Raw genomic sequence first — 18,158 nt, 5'->3', positions numbered from 1 at the left:
TTTGTTAATCCATTTTTCTCTGCCTTTGCTGAGTCTGGGGCTAATTAGCTTTTCCTGCCATCTTTGCAGCTATCGCCAAATCCATAATTCAGGAACATGGATCTGCTTCCCACTGTCCTTTTTCATTTACTGTTCTGCTGTCATGGATCATTGTCTACAGAAGATGTTTAAAAAAAAGTCAAGATTGTCACAGGGTTATGACCAAAGCACTGCCTGTTTATAATGCGTCTGTACCAATATGAGTACAAAATAGGATGGCATTTTTATACGCTCAGGAGCAGCGGTTGTTTTACAGAAAAGCTATTTTGCCCTGTTTTTATCTTAAAATACTGCCCCTCAGTGGCATCTGCAGCAAACCACAATAAAGCCAAAATGGCAATGCATGAAAATGACATAAGCATCAAATGTAATTTGGAGATCTGATGTGATTTAATTGATTCGATGGTATAAGAGTAGTCTTTGACTTAAGACCACAGTTAGGACCAGAATTTCTGTTGCTAAGCAAGGTAGCCATTAAGTGAGTTGTGTCTGATTTTACAATTTTTTTTAGCTACGTGTCTATGGAGATTCTCAATCATCCAGGTCCTGGTTGTCCCAAAGGTATTTTTTAAGAGGCAACTGGACATTCTGGTTTTTCTTCAAAGACATTTCGCTTCTTCATCCAAGAAGCTTCTTCAGCTCTGACTGGATGGTGAGAAAAGTACCTTTGGGACATTTTTTTGCTGCGATTGTTAAGCGAATCATTCCAGTTATTAAGCAAATCTGGCTTCCTTTGTTGACTTTGCTTGTCAGAAGCCAGCTGGGAAGTTCGCAAGTGATTGACGTGCTGTATGCATCATAAATACACGCTGGTTGACAAATGCCCTAATTTTGATCAAATGACTGTGGGGAAGATTGTGGTGGTTGTAAGTGTGAGGATCGGTTGTAAGTCACTGTTCATGGCTGTTGTAACTTCAAACAAATTAGTCACTAAATGAATGACTGTAAGTCAAAGGCTATCTGTATATGGTTTGGTGATATAGTTTGTAATAAATTTGTACTATTTTTAATTGTTTTTATGTTTGATGATGAATGCTGCCCAGAGTCACATGTTGGATGGTTAGCTATTGAAGTCAAACTATTGAGCCATAAAATATTATTGTTATTCAACATGTAACTGTCTACTCGCCTTTTAAAAAATGCTACAAACGGCTGTTTCTCTGTTTCCATTGCAACAGATTAACACATTTTTGTTTATTATTGAATTTGGTATTGTGTATGGAGATTCTCAATCATCCAGGTCATGATTGTCCAAAAGCTTCTTTTCCAAAAGGCAACTGGACTTTCTTTCTTTTTTTCCCTTGAAAACGTTTTGCTTCTCATCTAAGTTCTGAATCTGGTGTTTCCATAGGGATCTCAACATTATTACTCATAATAATCATTGTTGATTCATTTTGATATGTATGAAACAGAGCAAGTAAATTTATAACAGGATCGCATGTGTTTAAGAAATAACCAATTATTTTTCAAAATAAGCTTCTATAATCCATGTTCAAATTAAACTTGAAGGAAACGGCAAGCGAAGCTTCTGAAACATTTATCTTCCTTGGTAAATTTTTGGACAGATGTGAAATCCAGGAAGCTTTGTGCAAGAAATGTCTTTATGCCATTCTTTTTTATTCATCATATTCTCATGCGCCTTTTCCTTTCATGTCTCAGAATGCTCATTGAAGAAGAAGCTTTCAGAGGAGGACTGAAGTCTCTGCTGGTAAGTTCTGAAATAACAGCTCCAAAGGCATGATGGGGGAAATGGGAAGGCTTATGTAAATATTGCACCAATAGCTGTCAGTAGAAGCACACAGGCAATCAGAAAATGAGTGTTGCTAACAATTTATAATTTTAACAGTTAAATTTCACAATTGAAGGCTGTTAACTTGGACAGTAGAAATAGGCACATTGTCAGAATATATCTGATGATATTACAAAGCAGTCCTGATTCCGATGTGATAAGGAATATGCTCCGTAAGGAATTTGCTCATCGTTATCTGAGGTTTCCTTGGAAACAATGCCCTAGGAGGCTGCAAAACAAGGAAGGTATCGCTTCTCGGCCTTTTGGCTAAGATCAAGTGTAGTATCTGTTCTTATCAGTTTAATATCTGATATGTCCTCTATTTGAGGACTACATATTAAATGGATTTTTGGAACTGGGAGATGGAATAGGGGCTTGCTCCGTCCACTCCAAGCATCAGCCTGGTATTGCAGTACCTCCAGGAATGGTGCACCTCCCTCTGGGAGGAATTTGATTGGTTAAAGAATAGATGAAATAAAATAAGCTTTATATTATCTCACCGCATATGGAGTATGTTAGAAAGTGGGAGATTGAGTTTTAACCTTGCTGTCACACGTGTGGGGCTTTGTGCTGGTTAATTTCCTTCCTCTCTAACAAAGTGTTTGCATCATTTTGCCAAGAAAGTTGCAGAGGCTTTTCCAGGAACTTCCTCAGGGTCAACATTGATTCTTTAAAAGCCAAAAAACCAAGCAGATTAGGGTCATGGCTTCTGTTTCTTATGGTTGCTAAGTTTAAGTCAAAAGGACCAAAAAAAAAAAAGGCAGAGATCTATCTGTACATTTAAATGGACATTATCTCTACATTTCATCTTTTGGCTGTATTGTTTAAATTATTAAAAGAGACTAACTTTTAAATATTTGTACATTGATTTTTTTGTTTGCTGTCTGTTGTACAGGAACTTGAAATAGAGATAAGATGCTGTAAAAATATGATTTTAAGCCAAGGATTAAAATGCTTTGTCTATGTTTAGTCTACTTTGAAACATTAAGCTAGAACCTGAATTTTTTTTCTAGGCATTCAGTAGCTTTCCCAAGCCCTTTCTCACTGATCCTAAGAATAACCCCTGGATAACAGAAGCAGCCTGCAAGTGAACTGAGACTGCATTGAGTTGTGCAAATGTTGGTGAAATACAAAGAAGCAGAAAGCTCTTGGAATCTAAACCAAATCTGTGTTCATGATATCCCAAACAGAATAAGGTCAGTCTTGAAAACCTTTTCCTCTCCTCCTGAAATGACCTTTAGACAGGTATTTATTCTGACACGTTTTAAAGCTCATGGGGAGGATTTCAAACATCCAAATGCAACACATGACTTTCCGAGAGATGTGACGAAGTAAACCTATCACCTTTTAAAGTACTGGTTTCTTGCAGCACTTTTCGTAAGGAAAAAGTAACCTTTTGTAAAATAACAGCAGTTTCTGGAATTCAGACATCCTGAGACATGTGCGGCATCTAGTTTTAATATTGGGGAGCCCCACATAGAGCCTGTGAAATAGACACCTGAGTGAACATGTGCAGAAGGTTTTTCCTTCATTACCTGGAATCAAATAAAGAGGCCATATTCCATCCATCTGGGTTTCATTGGACAGAGTGCCAGGATCTCAAAAAGAACTCAGGTTGCTTGGTTGTTGTGCTAGGAAATCCTGGGAAATTTTTAGAATCTATTTGGGAAATGTGGTTGCAAGTCCAAATTGATAAGAGAACATCTGGAAACTTATTTGCCCTTAACTTCTTTCTCAACATGGAGGCCAGCTGACCCTTAATCAGCAGAAGGGCTTGCCTCCAGAAATTGTGGGTGTTCCACCATTGGAGGTTTTTAAAAAAGAGATTATTAGATAGCCGTTTGTCTGAAATGGAATAGGGTCTCTTGCTCGAGGAGGGGGGTTGGACTAGAAGACTTCCAAAGTTCCTTCCAACACTGTTCTGTTCAGCCATACGTTCATTCTTGAATCTTGACAGCATATCAAAAACTTTCTCTTGCACCTTAGTGGAAAGTTAACGATGTATGATTTTTCCTCTTTTGCTGTACTGAAAATGGGAAATTGCCTCCCTGAACAGAGATTCTTGCTCTAAGGAGAGTCCTCCTGCATCTGGCATGGATTTTGTGGGAGAGACATTCAGCCCACAGGAGCAATTTCTTTTTTAAGAGCTTGTGGCTCTGCTTTAAGGGGGGAATACTTGGCTTCCCAACAGTTGTCTTCACCACCCCTATCTGGTTGGTAGGAACACTTGTGTTGTCCCCTCCCCGTGGCCTTTTTAAGATGGAACCTGATCTCCCTTCCCGGGGCTGATAATACTTATTGAGGACTGGTCACGTGGATTGGTTTTGACAGGTGCAGCTGCAAAGCAGGCAGACGCACAGCCTGGAAGGACTTGGGGGATCTTGACCTCTAAGGGGAGCTGAGAGGGGAGCAAGCAGAAAAAGAGACCGAAAGCTCGAGCAAGGGGGGGAAACCGTGTAAATTGTAAGGGAGAGAATAGGCACAGAGGAAAAGGGCTTCGCAGAACAAGGCAACATGACGACGCAGATGGAAACACACATCCAATACAACCATTGCTACATGATGACTGAAGACTACATGGCGCAGGAGGAAGACTGGGATCGGGACTTACTGCTTGACCCAGCCTGGGAAAAGCAACAGCGAAAGGTAGGAGGCCAGTTAGAGAGAGAAAACAGCAGATCCAAGATGTACAGATCGGGTGCCAGGCCCAAGGGTCTGTCTGAATGGAACGTCTCCAGGATAGCTGCTGGGTGTCATGAGCCGGCTTGGTTGCTTCTCTAATTCCTTGCTGTGTTGGTTTTATCGACAAACTCATGTTTATTTCCAATGGCACCAATCATAAATACCAGGTAGTAATTCTGAGGTGTGTCTCTGTCTTCCTGGGAGGGGGGAGCAAATCCCTTGAGTTGGCCTCAGTGGAAATTTGCTGAGTGGGAAGGCAGATAAATGCTCCTGAAACCATGGATGTTGAGGTCTGACGTCATATCTGCTCGGTGGACTTTGCAGGATGGGGGAAAGGCTTGCATTGATTAAAAAAAATAACCTGATGATGGAGTCAGTGATGGAATTAATTTAACCTGACGGTGGAATCAGTTTCGGAATTAACTAATTGTTTTGGAAATTGCATGCTTTTTCTGATCTGAAATAAGTTCCATAGAGTTTGCCGCTACCCTAGAGAAAGAAAGGCATCTTGCACCTATATTATAGGAGTGAGGAGACACATCTTCTAAGGGCCAGCTGCCATCTCGGTACATTAGATACCGTTGCCTGCAGCTGTCACTTCCCATCAGCCAGACCCACATCCCACACAGGACCTACCATGAGTGACATTTTGGGCACCATACGTCAAGCAAGATTCAAAGTAGTACTGGTGGACAGAAGGGGTGTGCAGAGAAGAAGCAAAGAGCACATATGTCAGCAGAGTGGAATCTGCCGAGGGACGGAGCCACATCTGAGCAATGCCTGGAATGACAGAGACCCAAGAGAGAAGGAAAGGAACCAGCTAAATATATCTTTTTGTGGCAGTTGGGAACTCGCCCTAGCACAGCTTGGTTAAAATATTATCACATATGGGCCATATCCTAATCACAGGCTTTCAGAGATGGCCCTAGCCTCTTTCCCCAACATAATGCGGGCTTGTGTGCCAAAGCATCTCCCTTAGTAACTAAGCAGTCATTTGCAAACACGCTGGAATATCTGATAGTAGAATAGGACTCAGAGCTCTTGTGCCATGAAAAGGAAGCCACTTGCATTTTTTTTTTTAAAGAAAGAAAACACAATATCCGCTTTGAGTTTTTAAAGTCCCGGCAGCGAGAAAGCATTTGGGAGCGTATGGAATTTAGAGACTGTGAGGAGAAGGATACAGGAATTCACAAACTCCATCCTTATTTCAGTTCAATCATGACCTCTTATTTTCTAAGGATAGCATTATAAAAGATTGGCCTCCTGACATGCATGTTATCAATTCTGCTTTCTGTGCAACTCTTGCAAGAAGTGCTTTGCACCCCTCTTGGCTACATCTATCATTTGTGGAGCCCCTGTAAGGGTTATAAATCTGAGATATTCCTCTGAATTCTTGTCTCTCAAACTTACATGTTGCAAGAGAACCCCATTAAGTAAAGATAGTTTTCATAAAATTATTAATCTTTTCCCAAAGCGCTTTCCTTCTGATGTAGAAGGCCTTTCTTTGTAGGGCAAAGCATATGTGCCAGGTTTGGGCTTCACCAATCTGGATTTAGAGTCTTCTTTTTATTACTGTCAGGTCTCCTTGTGTCTACTATCTCTTAGCCTCAGTTATCTAATAATAATAAAAAAATAGAATGCCATGCTAGACAGGTTTATCTGGAAGATAACATGATTATATGAAGAAAAATATGCAATTGGTCATCCTATAAGCTCTTTTATCACCAAGCATTTGGAATTTGTAGTCAGGTAGATCTGGAGACCAACATGTGAGGGAATTTTGGTGTTATTAAGATGGGGTGGCAGTCTGATTTGGCACAGGGCACCTGGAATTTTTATGATGCCAGATAAGCAGACAGTTTTTAAATAACATTTTGCTAGTATTCTCATGCCAATAATCAAACACACAACCTAACATAACCTTTTTATTCTGCACCTGTTCACGTATTTTGAGGCAGGGAATTGGAAATAAGTAGCATCTTCTATGGAATATGGATGAGGAAATTCTCTCTTAGTTACAGTAAAAAATCAGAAAGAAGTTGGTTAGAACCTTTTCTGAGTAACACGTGTTATTAAAAGCCGTACATTTTTGTGAGCTGCAGTTCTTTCCATCAGCACACAAAAGATTCTGGTTTTTGATAAAATTTATTAATTGGAAAAGGGCTACCAGACATCTCTTGATTATTATTTTTTTGCAACTAGATTAGCTCAGCTGAGTTTTGATATTTCATACTATTTGGCTTTTAAACCAGATTTGGATCTTGCCTTTTTGTTCTTATGTTTTCCAATTTGGTTTTCTAATTTTGAGGACAGGCTGTGTGCTTTACAAGTAGTCGAATTTGTACTTTGCCATAAAAAGATCCCTGGTTCAGTCCTCAGCACTTTAGGAAAGAGTAGAAAAACTGGAAAACTTTCTGATGAGGGGTGGGTGGGAGAATAACTTAGTGGATTCCTTTTGATCAGTTATCCTATAAGCTCTTTTATCACCAAGCATTTGGGATTTGTAATCAAGTAGATCTGGAGAGCAGCATGTGAGGGAATTTTGGTGTTATTAAGATGGGGTGGCAGTCTGATTTGGCACAGGGCACCTGAAATTTTTATGATGCCAGATAAGCAGACAGTTTTTAAATAACATTTTGCTAGTATTCTCGTGCCAATAATCAAACACACAACCTATTTTGCTGAATAGGTCTTTCACTCTGCAATGCAGATCAAACTGACTTCACAGTTAAATTATGGCCATTTTCTTACGTATCTCCTTGATTTGGTCTCTCAAATGCACACCAGCATGCTTCACCAACCTTTTCAGATAAATAATGATTCTCAGCCAAAGTATATAATGGTTCTAATTCACCTTCATGGCTGGGTACTTTGAGATACCATCAACATAATGCCTGAAGAAAGACAGCTAAAAAAATCTAGTTTCCCTAAAGCTTAAATGTGATTAAAGTGACTCCGGCTATGTCAGGGATCCCTTTTGGGCTCTTTAGCCAAAAGGATATCTCCACCTGTTTACTATGGGGTCAAAGGCATGGTGGTCTTGTGATAATGGGGAAGGGCCAGAACAGCATCTAAGATTGCGTCACAATGTGCCTGATCATTTAGGACAAGTTGTTACTGAGGTCTAGAAGGTCGTTTCTGGGAAAGAGCTACGTTCATCGGCTTTGATTCAAGATGACTTAAGAACTTCCCCACATTCTACTCTCTTGCTTCATTGAATAAACTCATATGTCTACGGAGATTCTCACTCGTGCAGGTCATGGTAGTCCCATAGGTGCTTTTCCAAAAGGCAGCTGGGCTTTCTTGCTTTTCGTCTTCTCGAAAACGTTTTGCTTCTCTTCCAAGAAGCACTTTCAGTTGTGAAGAAGTTTCTTGGATGAGAAGCGAAATGTTTTCAAGAATCCTTTGGGACAATAAACTTGTATTTTCTAGGTTTTTTAAAAAAAACATTTAATGTAGTTGATGGGATCTTTAGAAGAAGTAAATTGCACAGGCTTCTAGCTAGATTGTGTTTTTATAATCACAAAAGTTTCTGGTCTATTGTTGTTGGGTACGCAAGAAATTCCTCTTTTCTTGTTTTTGCAAATGTCTGGTTGCAATGCTGGTTGAGATGGCATATGCTGGACCAAATAGATTCACACACATAACTAAACTTTCTTCCAGACCTTATATCTATTTGCTCTCCTTCATTCAGTTCTTCATTCCTATTTATCTAACAAAGCTTCTACTGTTGTTCAAGCAGCATGGTCCATCTTGAGATCATCTTGGGATCTCTAGAGGGATCAGGTTGAGGAACGATGGCCTACATAATTTTCATTCCCATTGCTGAAGGAAGGATTTGATCTTAAATTGATAAGAAAAGCAACATCTTTATGAAGAAGACAGAGAGCAAAGCTTATTTCTTTCCTATTCCAAAATCTGAAAGATTACGATATTGTTTTTTAAAAGTCACCTAAGGACTTATGAAAATAACAATGCAGTTCCATGTCCACTTCCTTCAACTTGAATTCCCCATGTCAAACAAAAAATTTACCAGCTAATCCTCACAACTGGTATGTTTTAATGCACTTGTGTATGACTGCCACACATATGGATAGTCCTTGACTTACAACTGGTCAATTAAGGACCATTTGAAGTTACACAGACTTGAAAAAGTTACTTACAATCCGTCCTCAAAGTTACAATTGCTACACTACCTGCGGTCACCTGATCGTATTTTAGATGCTCGGCAACTGATGGGTTGGTCATATGATCACATTTTGCTACTTTTTTGCCCTTTTCCAGCAAAAAAAAAAAAAAAGACAAAAAATGGCTTTGTATCTACAATCATGTGGTTCGCTGAACAACCACATGGTTCGCTTAACAACAACGGAGACTCCCTTAACAACCATCCCCGAAAAGGTTATAAAAATCGAATCCATATGATGCCTCAACGTACGACTGCAATGACTCATGACTTAAATGCTGATCCATTGTAACTTGAGGACTACCTGTAGCCACTACTGACCCCAGTTACTAATGAAATGTGGATCCACTTGCCTCCAGAAGTGGTGAATGCGCCAACACTGGAAGTTTTTAAGAAGAGATTGGACAACCAAAATGAAGTGGTATAGGGTTTCCTGCCTAAGCAGAGGGTTGGGCTAGAAGACCTTCAAGGTCCCTTCCAACTCTGCTCTATTATAATGAACCAACTGGCCACATTTGCAAAGGTGGAGGAATCTGGATGCACCAGCTTCTCCCCCACCACCCCATTTTGCTGATCGGGGATTGTTTCTCCTCTGCCGAATAACGCCCGGTCGTGTAGCTCTGAGTCCAGAGACTTATTTCCTGCTGATGCTGGAGATCCGTGGGGCTGGTTTTGCATCAGTCAGATATCGGATGGCTGCTGCTGCTGTTCCAGATGCCTTGCCCATGTAAGGCGGTTTCTAAAAACTGCTCTTCAGCTCTACTGCCATGCAAGGAGGTTAAGGATGAGCTAATGGTAGTATTTTGGAAGAGGACAGAGCTTAATTAGGGTACGGGAAGGGTCTCCCTGCCCTTCCCTGAAAGATAAATGGGCCTTCAGAATGAAGAAGCTATTTAAAGAGAGTTGCATCTCTTGAGCGAAACAAGGACTTTATGCATTCACTGTGTGGATAAACTTTAAAAAAATGCTTGATTGGAGCTTAGGTATATTGTGTCTTAAAGCAGTCACCGTGTGTGTGAGACGGGCATCGATGTAAATTTGTTTAATTAGTAAATAGCGCTAGACTTGTTCAGTAGATAGCAAGTTGGTTATGCAGTGTGAAAATTCTCTATTTAGCTATGAACACTACCTTGGATTTAGTATCTTCCTTGTAGAGGTCATTTGAATGGAGCATTCAGATGTGAAGCAGAATAGAGCTAGGCATGCATAATGGACAACAGGATTGTGATTCCTCTTCTTGGATGGAAGTTGTTCATATACACAATAACTCTTTTACTAATATCAACAAAAAAGGGAAGCCATTATCAATTTTCAGCTACTATAATTGCTCACGAATTAGATCTCATATTCCTTCCTCAATTTTGGCCAATCGGTGCTAGAATCTGGGCCGGATGCAAGGCATCCAAATTTCTGAGCAATGCTAAATTTGAATAATTCTTAATACTTCTTAAACTATTTGTTTTTAAATTCTTGCAGTTCTGCATACAAGCATGCCTGCTCAGGCCAGCCACAATTTCTGGCTATTCAAGCTTGAGATTGAATCTTCTGGCCCGCAGAGATTAGAATTAGAATTTCATTGTCATTGTACAAGTACAACGAACAAGAACTTTATTGTCATTGTACAAGTACAACGAAATTGTGGATGCACCCCAGCAATTGTTCGCAATACAATAAAACCAAAGCACTTAAAAATGAAGATAAGAAAGATAGAGTACCTACGTCTCCATTTGCAATTTGAGAGTACAATATCTACAAATATACACAAAATATACATCCAACACTGACTGTAGCGCTTAGTCGAGTATAATACACAAGAGATGGTGTACTGTAACATATTATTACATCTGTATTACATACATCTGAATGGGGTATTGAGATTTCACATCTTTTCACATCTTAATGAGGTAGTGACTTTGTGTTTATTTGCGGTTCGGATGGCCCAGGGAAAGAAACTATTACAATTTAAATGCTGGTAGTAGGGAAAACTGAAGTGAGAGGATGTGAGAAACAGAGTATTTGGAAAAGCTAAGGTAACAAAGGTATGAACAAAATACTTTGCTGAGGAGTTTTGTTTGTTGTTCAAAGATGCAGCAACACCTATTTTGTTGAGAGCATCTACGGTAGACTGGAAAAGTCTTTCCCACCAGGGCCCCTGATCTATGTTGTATTACAATGTTCATAATTTGAACCCCATAAGTAGGAGATGTGTAAGGTATAAGACTTCCTTGTAGGATGGGAGTTTAGGCTAACTATAAGCCCTGGCATTGGGGAAACCCTTATTATGGAATTATGGGAAATAAGAAAAAGACTCACAGCAGGTCCCAGAAAAAAATACACAGATCCCCGCAAAAAATAAATTTAATACTCAGATTGCTGTAAAATGTTATCTCCCAAGATACACAGCATTACAGATGAGACATACTGGGTTTGCATTTTATCTATGAGCCTGGCCAAAGGCAAAAGCGAAGGAGGGAACCAGGGCCAAAAAAGAATAGGGCATGGATGTGATGCTTTGTTTAATAAGTTAGTATAGCAGCAACAAATAGTCTTAGGGGAATTTCATGCAGTGTCCAGGAGTCAAAATTCACTCAAAGACTCCCCCACACAAAATCCCACATAAAATACATCATTAATGTAACCCCCCACTCCCCCCAAATGTGCATTTAAATGCATTTCTAGAAGATGTTACCAGCACAGTTTTTAAATCAAAAGATGTATTTCTGTGCATGTTTGTGTCACAAATGAAGTCATTAAATAAACCCCTGCATATAGTTCTACATATTTTATGCGGGAGATTCCCCTCAGCACATTTCTTACTGGAATTCATAAGCTGCCAACTTGAGATGCATTCCACTTCTCCAAAACGAGATTGACCAAATCAAAACGTCCACCTTTCCCTCCCTCTAGCAAACCTCTTTGCTGTGTTACATCATTCTTTGGCTGTCTTCCGCAGCGCACAATAGAAGGGATTGCCTCTTTTGTAATGATGTTGGCAGTGGCCAAATCTGTTAAGCCTCATCAACAGCGGCCCACGAGACAAAAACCATCCCTGGCATGGCACCTGCAGGGAGAGATTTGCCTTGGCTAGCCTCATTGTGTGTGTGAAACCGGAAATAGCTCCTCATTGTTGTGTCAGTCGCACAGAGACACACATACGTACACACACACCCTCAGTTAAGAGAGACAGAGGCTCAGATCTGGTCTCTGTACAGTTTGGCAATCTTACAGACTGGGGAAGAGCCAAAATAATAAAAGAGTCTCACAAAGATACCCGAAGCACGCCGGCCGTTTAGCTCGCATTATTTGATATAGTGCAAAGGACTTAAAGACTTACAAGGGATGAGTATCAACTTGCTTTATAATTTCAAACCAATTGCAAGGAGGAATTGTTGCATTTTGACTAATTAGGCAACGACAATTGCTGGGAGAATCCTAGAACGCATCTCATCTGAATTACGTTTGAATCCGATTACAGCTCGATTTGCAACAGTTTATTTAATGACGGTTCAAAGATACACCGGCACTGAACAAAGTGACTTATGACACTTACGATCCTGTGATCCAAATTCAGATGCTTGGCAACCGGCTCACACGACGGTTGCTGTGTCCCAAGGTCATGTGATCCCCTTTTGCGACCTTCTGACGAGCAAAGTCAACGGGGGAAGCCAGATTCACTTAACCGGGTCACTAACTTAACAACTGCAGCAATTCACTTAACCACTGTGGCAAAAATGTCATAAAATGGGACAAAACTCACTTTAACAATGTCTCACTTAACAACAGAAATGTTGGGCTCAATTGTGGTTGTATGTCAAGGACCAGTTGTATATGCATATTGCATATCAACACTTCCAAGAGCTGCTGTAATGGCAGAGAGAGACTTGGGCATCGAAAAGCTCTGTGTGACCTTAATATAAAACCAAAACACAAACCTTGAAAAATTTAAAGGACAGGTAGTCCTCAACTTAATGGCCACCATTGAGCCTCAAATTTCTGTTGCTAAGTGAAACATTTGTTAAGTGAATTTTGTCCCATTTTACTATCTTTCTTGCCACAGTTTGTTAAATGAATCGCTGCAGTTGTTAAAGTTAGTAACATGGTTGTTAAGTAAATATGACTTCCCTGTTGACTTGGTTTGTCAGAAAGCCACAAAAGGGGATCACATGACCCCTGGACACTGCGACCGTCGTAAGTATGAACCAGTTGCCAAGCGTCCGAATGTTAATCAACAATCATGGGGATGGTGCAACAGTCATCAGTATAGAATCCAGTCGTAAATTACTTTTTTTTCAGTGCCTTTACAACTATGGTCACTAAATGAATGGTTATAAGTCAAGGATTACTTGTCACAACAGACTCAGGGTTACCCTGTTTGGAATCTGAATCAAGAATTACTTCTTGTGTTCTCCTAGTTAAGAATGCGTATACTTGTTTATTGTATACTAGCTTGATGCCCGTGCTTCGGTACGAAACTATGTGGTTGGGCTTAGTTTTTGGGGAGGAAAATAAGGGGAGAAAAAAATTCTGCCTCTGCCTACCAGCATCCATCGGTATTCATCTGGCTAGCATCCTGTCAGTGTGTGAGGGCTGTTTGGAAACTGAAAGAGTATTTGCTGTGTGAGCAAGAAGGAGACAGCAAGGAGCCTGGGCATGGCTTAGCTCAACTGCTCTGTACTAAAGCTGCTTGGTGCTGTGAAACTGAAACTCCTCTCCTCTGCTTATGTTCTGCATTTGGAAGAGATTTCTTTTCAGGTGGGGTGGGGGAGTAGGGCTCCTTAGCATCAGTGTGTGTAAATAATAATAATAATATAGGAAATACTCTAAATGCTCTAATGGTCATTTGGAAAAATCCTTTCTTAGTGAGCACCTAGAAGCCAAGAGGAACCTATTTCTATGGGCCAAATTTCAAGCTTATAGGCTTTACGGTTCTGGAGATTTTGTGATGATGCGTGAGTGGTATTTCGCTTTTATATACATAGAAGATTTGATTTCTTTATGATTAACTTTGAGTTGCTTAGGGTGGGTGGCAATCCAGTCTCCCCAGTTACAGTTTCCTCATTCCAACCACTCTTCCACTTTGAATTACAGTAATGAGTAAGCACTTATCTGATAGTCCATTTAAGCCTTCTGGGTACTGTATTATCAGGGACACATGGCTCGTTTGACCACTGGAAACTTAATACAGACATAATACAGCCTGGAAGAGCTGCGGCCTGAACCTTTAGGATCAAGTGATTTTTTTTTAAATATCAAAGGCTAAATTGGGAGTCACCAGGATTTAAAATACTGTATGTAGGACCGCTCTTTCACTCCTCTTTTACTCTTCTTTCTGTCCATGGCATTCTTTTTGTGCTCTGATGTTCTTTCTCTCTGAATCCCATTTAGGTTTTGGATCCAGTTTTCTACTCTTGGATATCTTTCTGACTTCTTGGAAGCAAGAAAAATATAGTCCATTCTTGTCTACTGATTGTCCACTTATATTATACGGGTGTGCCTTCTGCAAGCTTCAGTGGAATGACCAATGATAATAATTGATGGTTGGAACAAATGTGGAAATCTGTCTCTTTATCAACTTAGTTTTGTTTGTTCATGTTAAGCTTCTTTGCTCTGGCAATTGTTTTAAACAATTTGATGGCCATATTTGTTGGCCACTATACAAATCATGCACATTTTCTTTCGTAGCTTAACCAGTCTTTGTGAACTCAACCTTTTCTTAGAGACGAAGCCCGTTTTTTTTAAAAAAGCATCACACTCAATTTAGAAACATCCTCTATGTTCAGTCCAAATATATGCTTTCCTATAAAGGGGAAACCTTCAGGTTGGGGTGGGGGGAGTGTTTAAATTCTATGACTGCTGCAGAAGCTGACTGAGAATAGTGGAGATTGCCATGATGTTATTAACTTCTTCAAGACTATGCAGTACCTTAAATGCTATTTCAGGTAGAAAAAAATGTTTTAAAAAGTCTAAGGGGAAAAATTTACTGCTTGTAATTGCTGATATACTTGCTTATCATCTGAATTGGAAAGTAAGATAGACCAACATTTATTGCGGATGCATAATGATCTTCCTATTTATACATCTGCCTTCATCTCAGGTGTGCTAAGCTCCTGCCATAACACATTACTCAGTGAAAGGGGTGGGTGGGTCCTGACTTATCTATGTTCAAGTTTGAGATTTGGGTGTACTTCTAGGTACAGAAATTTTCCTGAATGTTTGAAATTCTCCTTTCCCCCAATTCATATATTGAGGGTTTTTTTTGTTAGGTTTTCAACCAACACTTGTAACCATGCACATCCTCAAAATAGTCCAGAAATCATAATTCTCCATACATACAAAAACTCTGATTTGATTTTAAAAAAACCTGCAGATCTTGTCTTTTGGAGCTTGCTATAGGGCATTACATGCCAAAACAACTAGACAAAATAGACAAAGTTTTTCTCCCATGCCATCACTCTGCTTAAACATATAATTCCCACAGCACTGTCTTATGCCTAAGGATAAGAATGTAGTAGGACTGTATTATTATTACCCTTCTCATCTTTCCTATTACCTCTTCTTTTTGGTATCTTATGACTACTACCACTTTGTTAGTTATAACTTATGATTTATGATTTAGCACTTTGTTGCTTGTATGTGTACTGAGAGCTTATGCACCAGAGCCAAATTCCTTATGTGTCCTATTCTATTCTACCCTACCCTACTTTTTCTCCTTTGTGTAAGCAAATGTATGTTGAAGAGTCTGACTTCTTGAACAGAGTTCAGGAATGAATGTACAATCTATGTAACGTGGGAGAAAAGAGATTTGATATGCAGGGGATCCATTTTGCTCATTTGTCATCTAGTGAAAAGAGAATGGAGATCATTGTGTGAGTTGCATGTTATTATATTTTTTGGCTTTGAAGACAATGCAAATGAGGATGTGTGCTTGTATATATATATCCTCTTTGGATTAGGGAAGCTTATCCAACATTATGATTTAATAGAAAAGCTCAGGAATTAATACTTGATCAAGAGGAAACTCGTATGGCTGCTGGATTTGTTAAGCAATGACGGAAGATTTGTGGGACTCCACACTGGGATTAAATCTGTTTCAATCCAAATGTGCAGTTGTTCATTCTGTTTTATATTCGGACTTTATTTACATCCTGCTTTTCCTCTGGTTAGAAAAGCTGGCTTCTAAAGTAATTATGTAACTGTGAATAGGCTGCCAAAAAAAAAAAAAAAGAATAGATATGTGATTGCTGCTGTTCAATGCTTGGAATTTAAGGCAATCAGTTTTAATTTATCTTGTTTTGTACCAAAGGCCAAACTTTTAGCAGAAACCATAAAGTTAAAAAAAATAGTGTTCCACAAGGGATTTAGCAGAAGGATATTCATATCTTTCAGGAAAATCATTTCCTGCCAATTTATTTTAGCTGCCAATCCAAATAATTCACATCAATCTAGAGTCTCTGTAGCTTCCCATGGCATTCCAGCTTCCAAATTCTTGCTTCCAAAACCGGCTCCTTGAAATAGACCTTGAGCAGACACAGGCCAAATGTTTTCAAAATAAATGATTGCTCTTTGGCTCTGTAAAATGTATTTTTAGCATCTCCTTCTATTTAATTCTATTCTTGAGGAGAGAGGAACTGAGAAATTGATGCAGTGCCTTCATTTACTGTTTGCATTTTGGTGATAGAGGGAAGGCAATGTGCTCTCTCTATAATAAGAAAGAGCAGACTTTGGTTGCATGAGTTCTATATAATTTTTTACTAGAATATGGTAAGGAGTGGCTCAAATAAGGGAATATAGAGATCGAAGAACATTCCTTCAGCCTCGGAATTCACATTTAATATCACAACTGGAGCTCATATACAGGTAGTCCTCGATTTACAGCCACTATTAAGCTCAAAGTTTCTGTAGCTAAGCGAGACATTTGTTAAGTGAGTTTTGCCCCATTTTACAACCTTTCTCCCCACACTTGTTCAGTGAATCACTGCATCTGTTAAGTTAGTAACATGGTTGTTAAATGAATCTGGCTTCCTCATTGACTTTGCTTGTGAGAAGGTCGCAAAAGGGGATCACATGACCCTGGGACACTGCGACCGTCATAAATATGAATCAATTGCCAAGCATCTGAATTTTGATCACGTGATCATGGGGACGCTGCAACAATGGTGAAAAATTGTCGTAAGTCACTTTTTCAGTGTTGTTGTAACTTTGAACAGTCACTAAATGAACTGTTGTAAGTTGAGGACTACTTGTATATAAATCCATTTGGCCAGAGATCTACTTCTCTTCCCCAATACTATCATCACCATCCTTGATTTCAGCAATCTTATTTAGGATAAAAAGACTTTTTCCGGGGGTGGTGGGTGGGAGTTTGATCTGGGCTGCTGGAAATAATTCAGATTTTATCAGGACGTCTCTCTCAATGCTTTCCCTATTTACTGCTGATTCTCAGGCATCTGTAAGTTAGCCAAAATGAGCAAACACATCCAGAAAACCAGGAATAACTTTGGTTATGTGATTGTCTACCTTTCAAAGCAGACCAGGTCAGGAAACAAGACACCACAAGAAATACTAGACTTCTGTTGATATACAGTAGGCTCCAATAATAGAATATTGAAAAACTGATAGAATTTCTATTTCTCTTTCCATTAGAGTTAAGGCAGAGCAACATTAAACCTTCACACTTCCTTGTTTTCCTGGGCTAAGCTTATGTTTTATTAATGGTTGCCGCATATTTTCTTCAAATCCTTCCTTGTATTTCTCTACAGCTGTGTTGACATTCACAAAAGCCAACAAGATTCGTTGACATAATCAGGCTGTTCTGCCAGCTCACCTGTCTGCAAGAAAAATGGGGAGCCCTAGATTCGGATGTAAAAGGCCCCATGTTCAATCTTCATTACAAATTAACAGTGTTGGAAAGGACCTTGTAAGTCATCTAAGTCCAACCCCCCACCCAAGCAGGAGACCCTACACCATTTCTGATAGATGGCTATCCAGTCTCTTCTTGAAAGCTTCCAGTGATGAAGCTCCCACAACTGTTCCATTGGTTGATTGTTCTCACTGTCATATCTCTCTGGTCCTTCAGGGTAGGATTAGGAAATGGCACCATTATAAAATGTATGCAGGGAGATCAAGTATTTGGCTCAATACAAGGTCATTTTTTTTCCTTAAACCTTCATATATTGCTGTTTCTATGAGATAAAAGTCCCTCAGGCAGAAATATTGATAAAATAACAAATTATTTTAATGTTCCTATTATATTTTTATTCAGGGAATAGGATTACTATAAATCCATTTTGAGAGTCTGTTTGTTGTAATGGTTAAGGCATTATGCTAAAAACTGGGAAACCTGCCTACTCCTTCCATCTTAGGCACAAAGGCAACTATGTGACTTTGGGCCAGTCCCTTTTTCTCAGCCTGGGAAAGGAAGCAATGGCAAATCACTTCTTTCTGCCAAGAAAACTTCAGGAG

General features: G+C 39.5%; 1 protein-coding gene and 1 non-coding gene across 2 annotated transcripts in view; both read left to right on the top strand.

Annotated features, from left to right (window-relative positions):
- The first annotated feature begins 2,075 nt into the window (after positions 1-2,075).
- LOC113426676 (U2 spliceosomal RNA) lies at positions 2,076-2,266 on the top strand. Its single transcript, XR_003372726.1, has one exon. It is a non-coding gene; the product is annotated as a U2 spliceosomal RNA (small nuclear RNA).
- A 1,847-nt stretch (positions 2,267-4,113) lies between these two features.
- ACTN3 (actinin alpha 3) overlaps positions 4,114-18,158 on the top strand; it is a 39,720-nt gene continuing 25,675 nt past the window's right edge. Inside the window, exon 1 of the mRNA XM_026689056.2 lies at positions 4,114-4,474. Coding sequence (XP_026544841.1) covers positions 4,343-4,474 — 132 coding nt within the window. The 5' untranslated portion in view covers positions 4,114-4,342. The remainder of the gene's footprint in view (positions 4,475-18,158) is intronic.

Source organism: Notechis scutatus, chromosome 14 (assembly GCF_049901735.1).
Source record: "Notechis scutatus isolate UNSWTSFEM ecotype Mainland chromosome 14, rNotScu1.2, whole genome shotgun sequence".
Taxonomy (NCBI): Eukaryota; Metazoa; Chordata; class Lepidosauria; order Squamata; family Elapidae; genus Notechis; species Notechis scutatus.
This window is presented reverse-complemented; position numbering and strand designations above follow the sequence as displayed.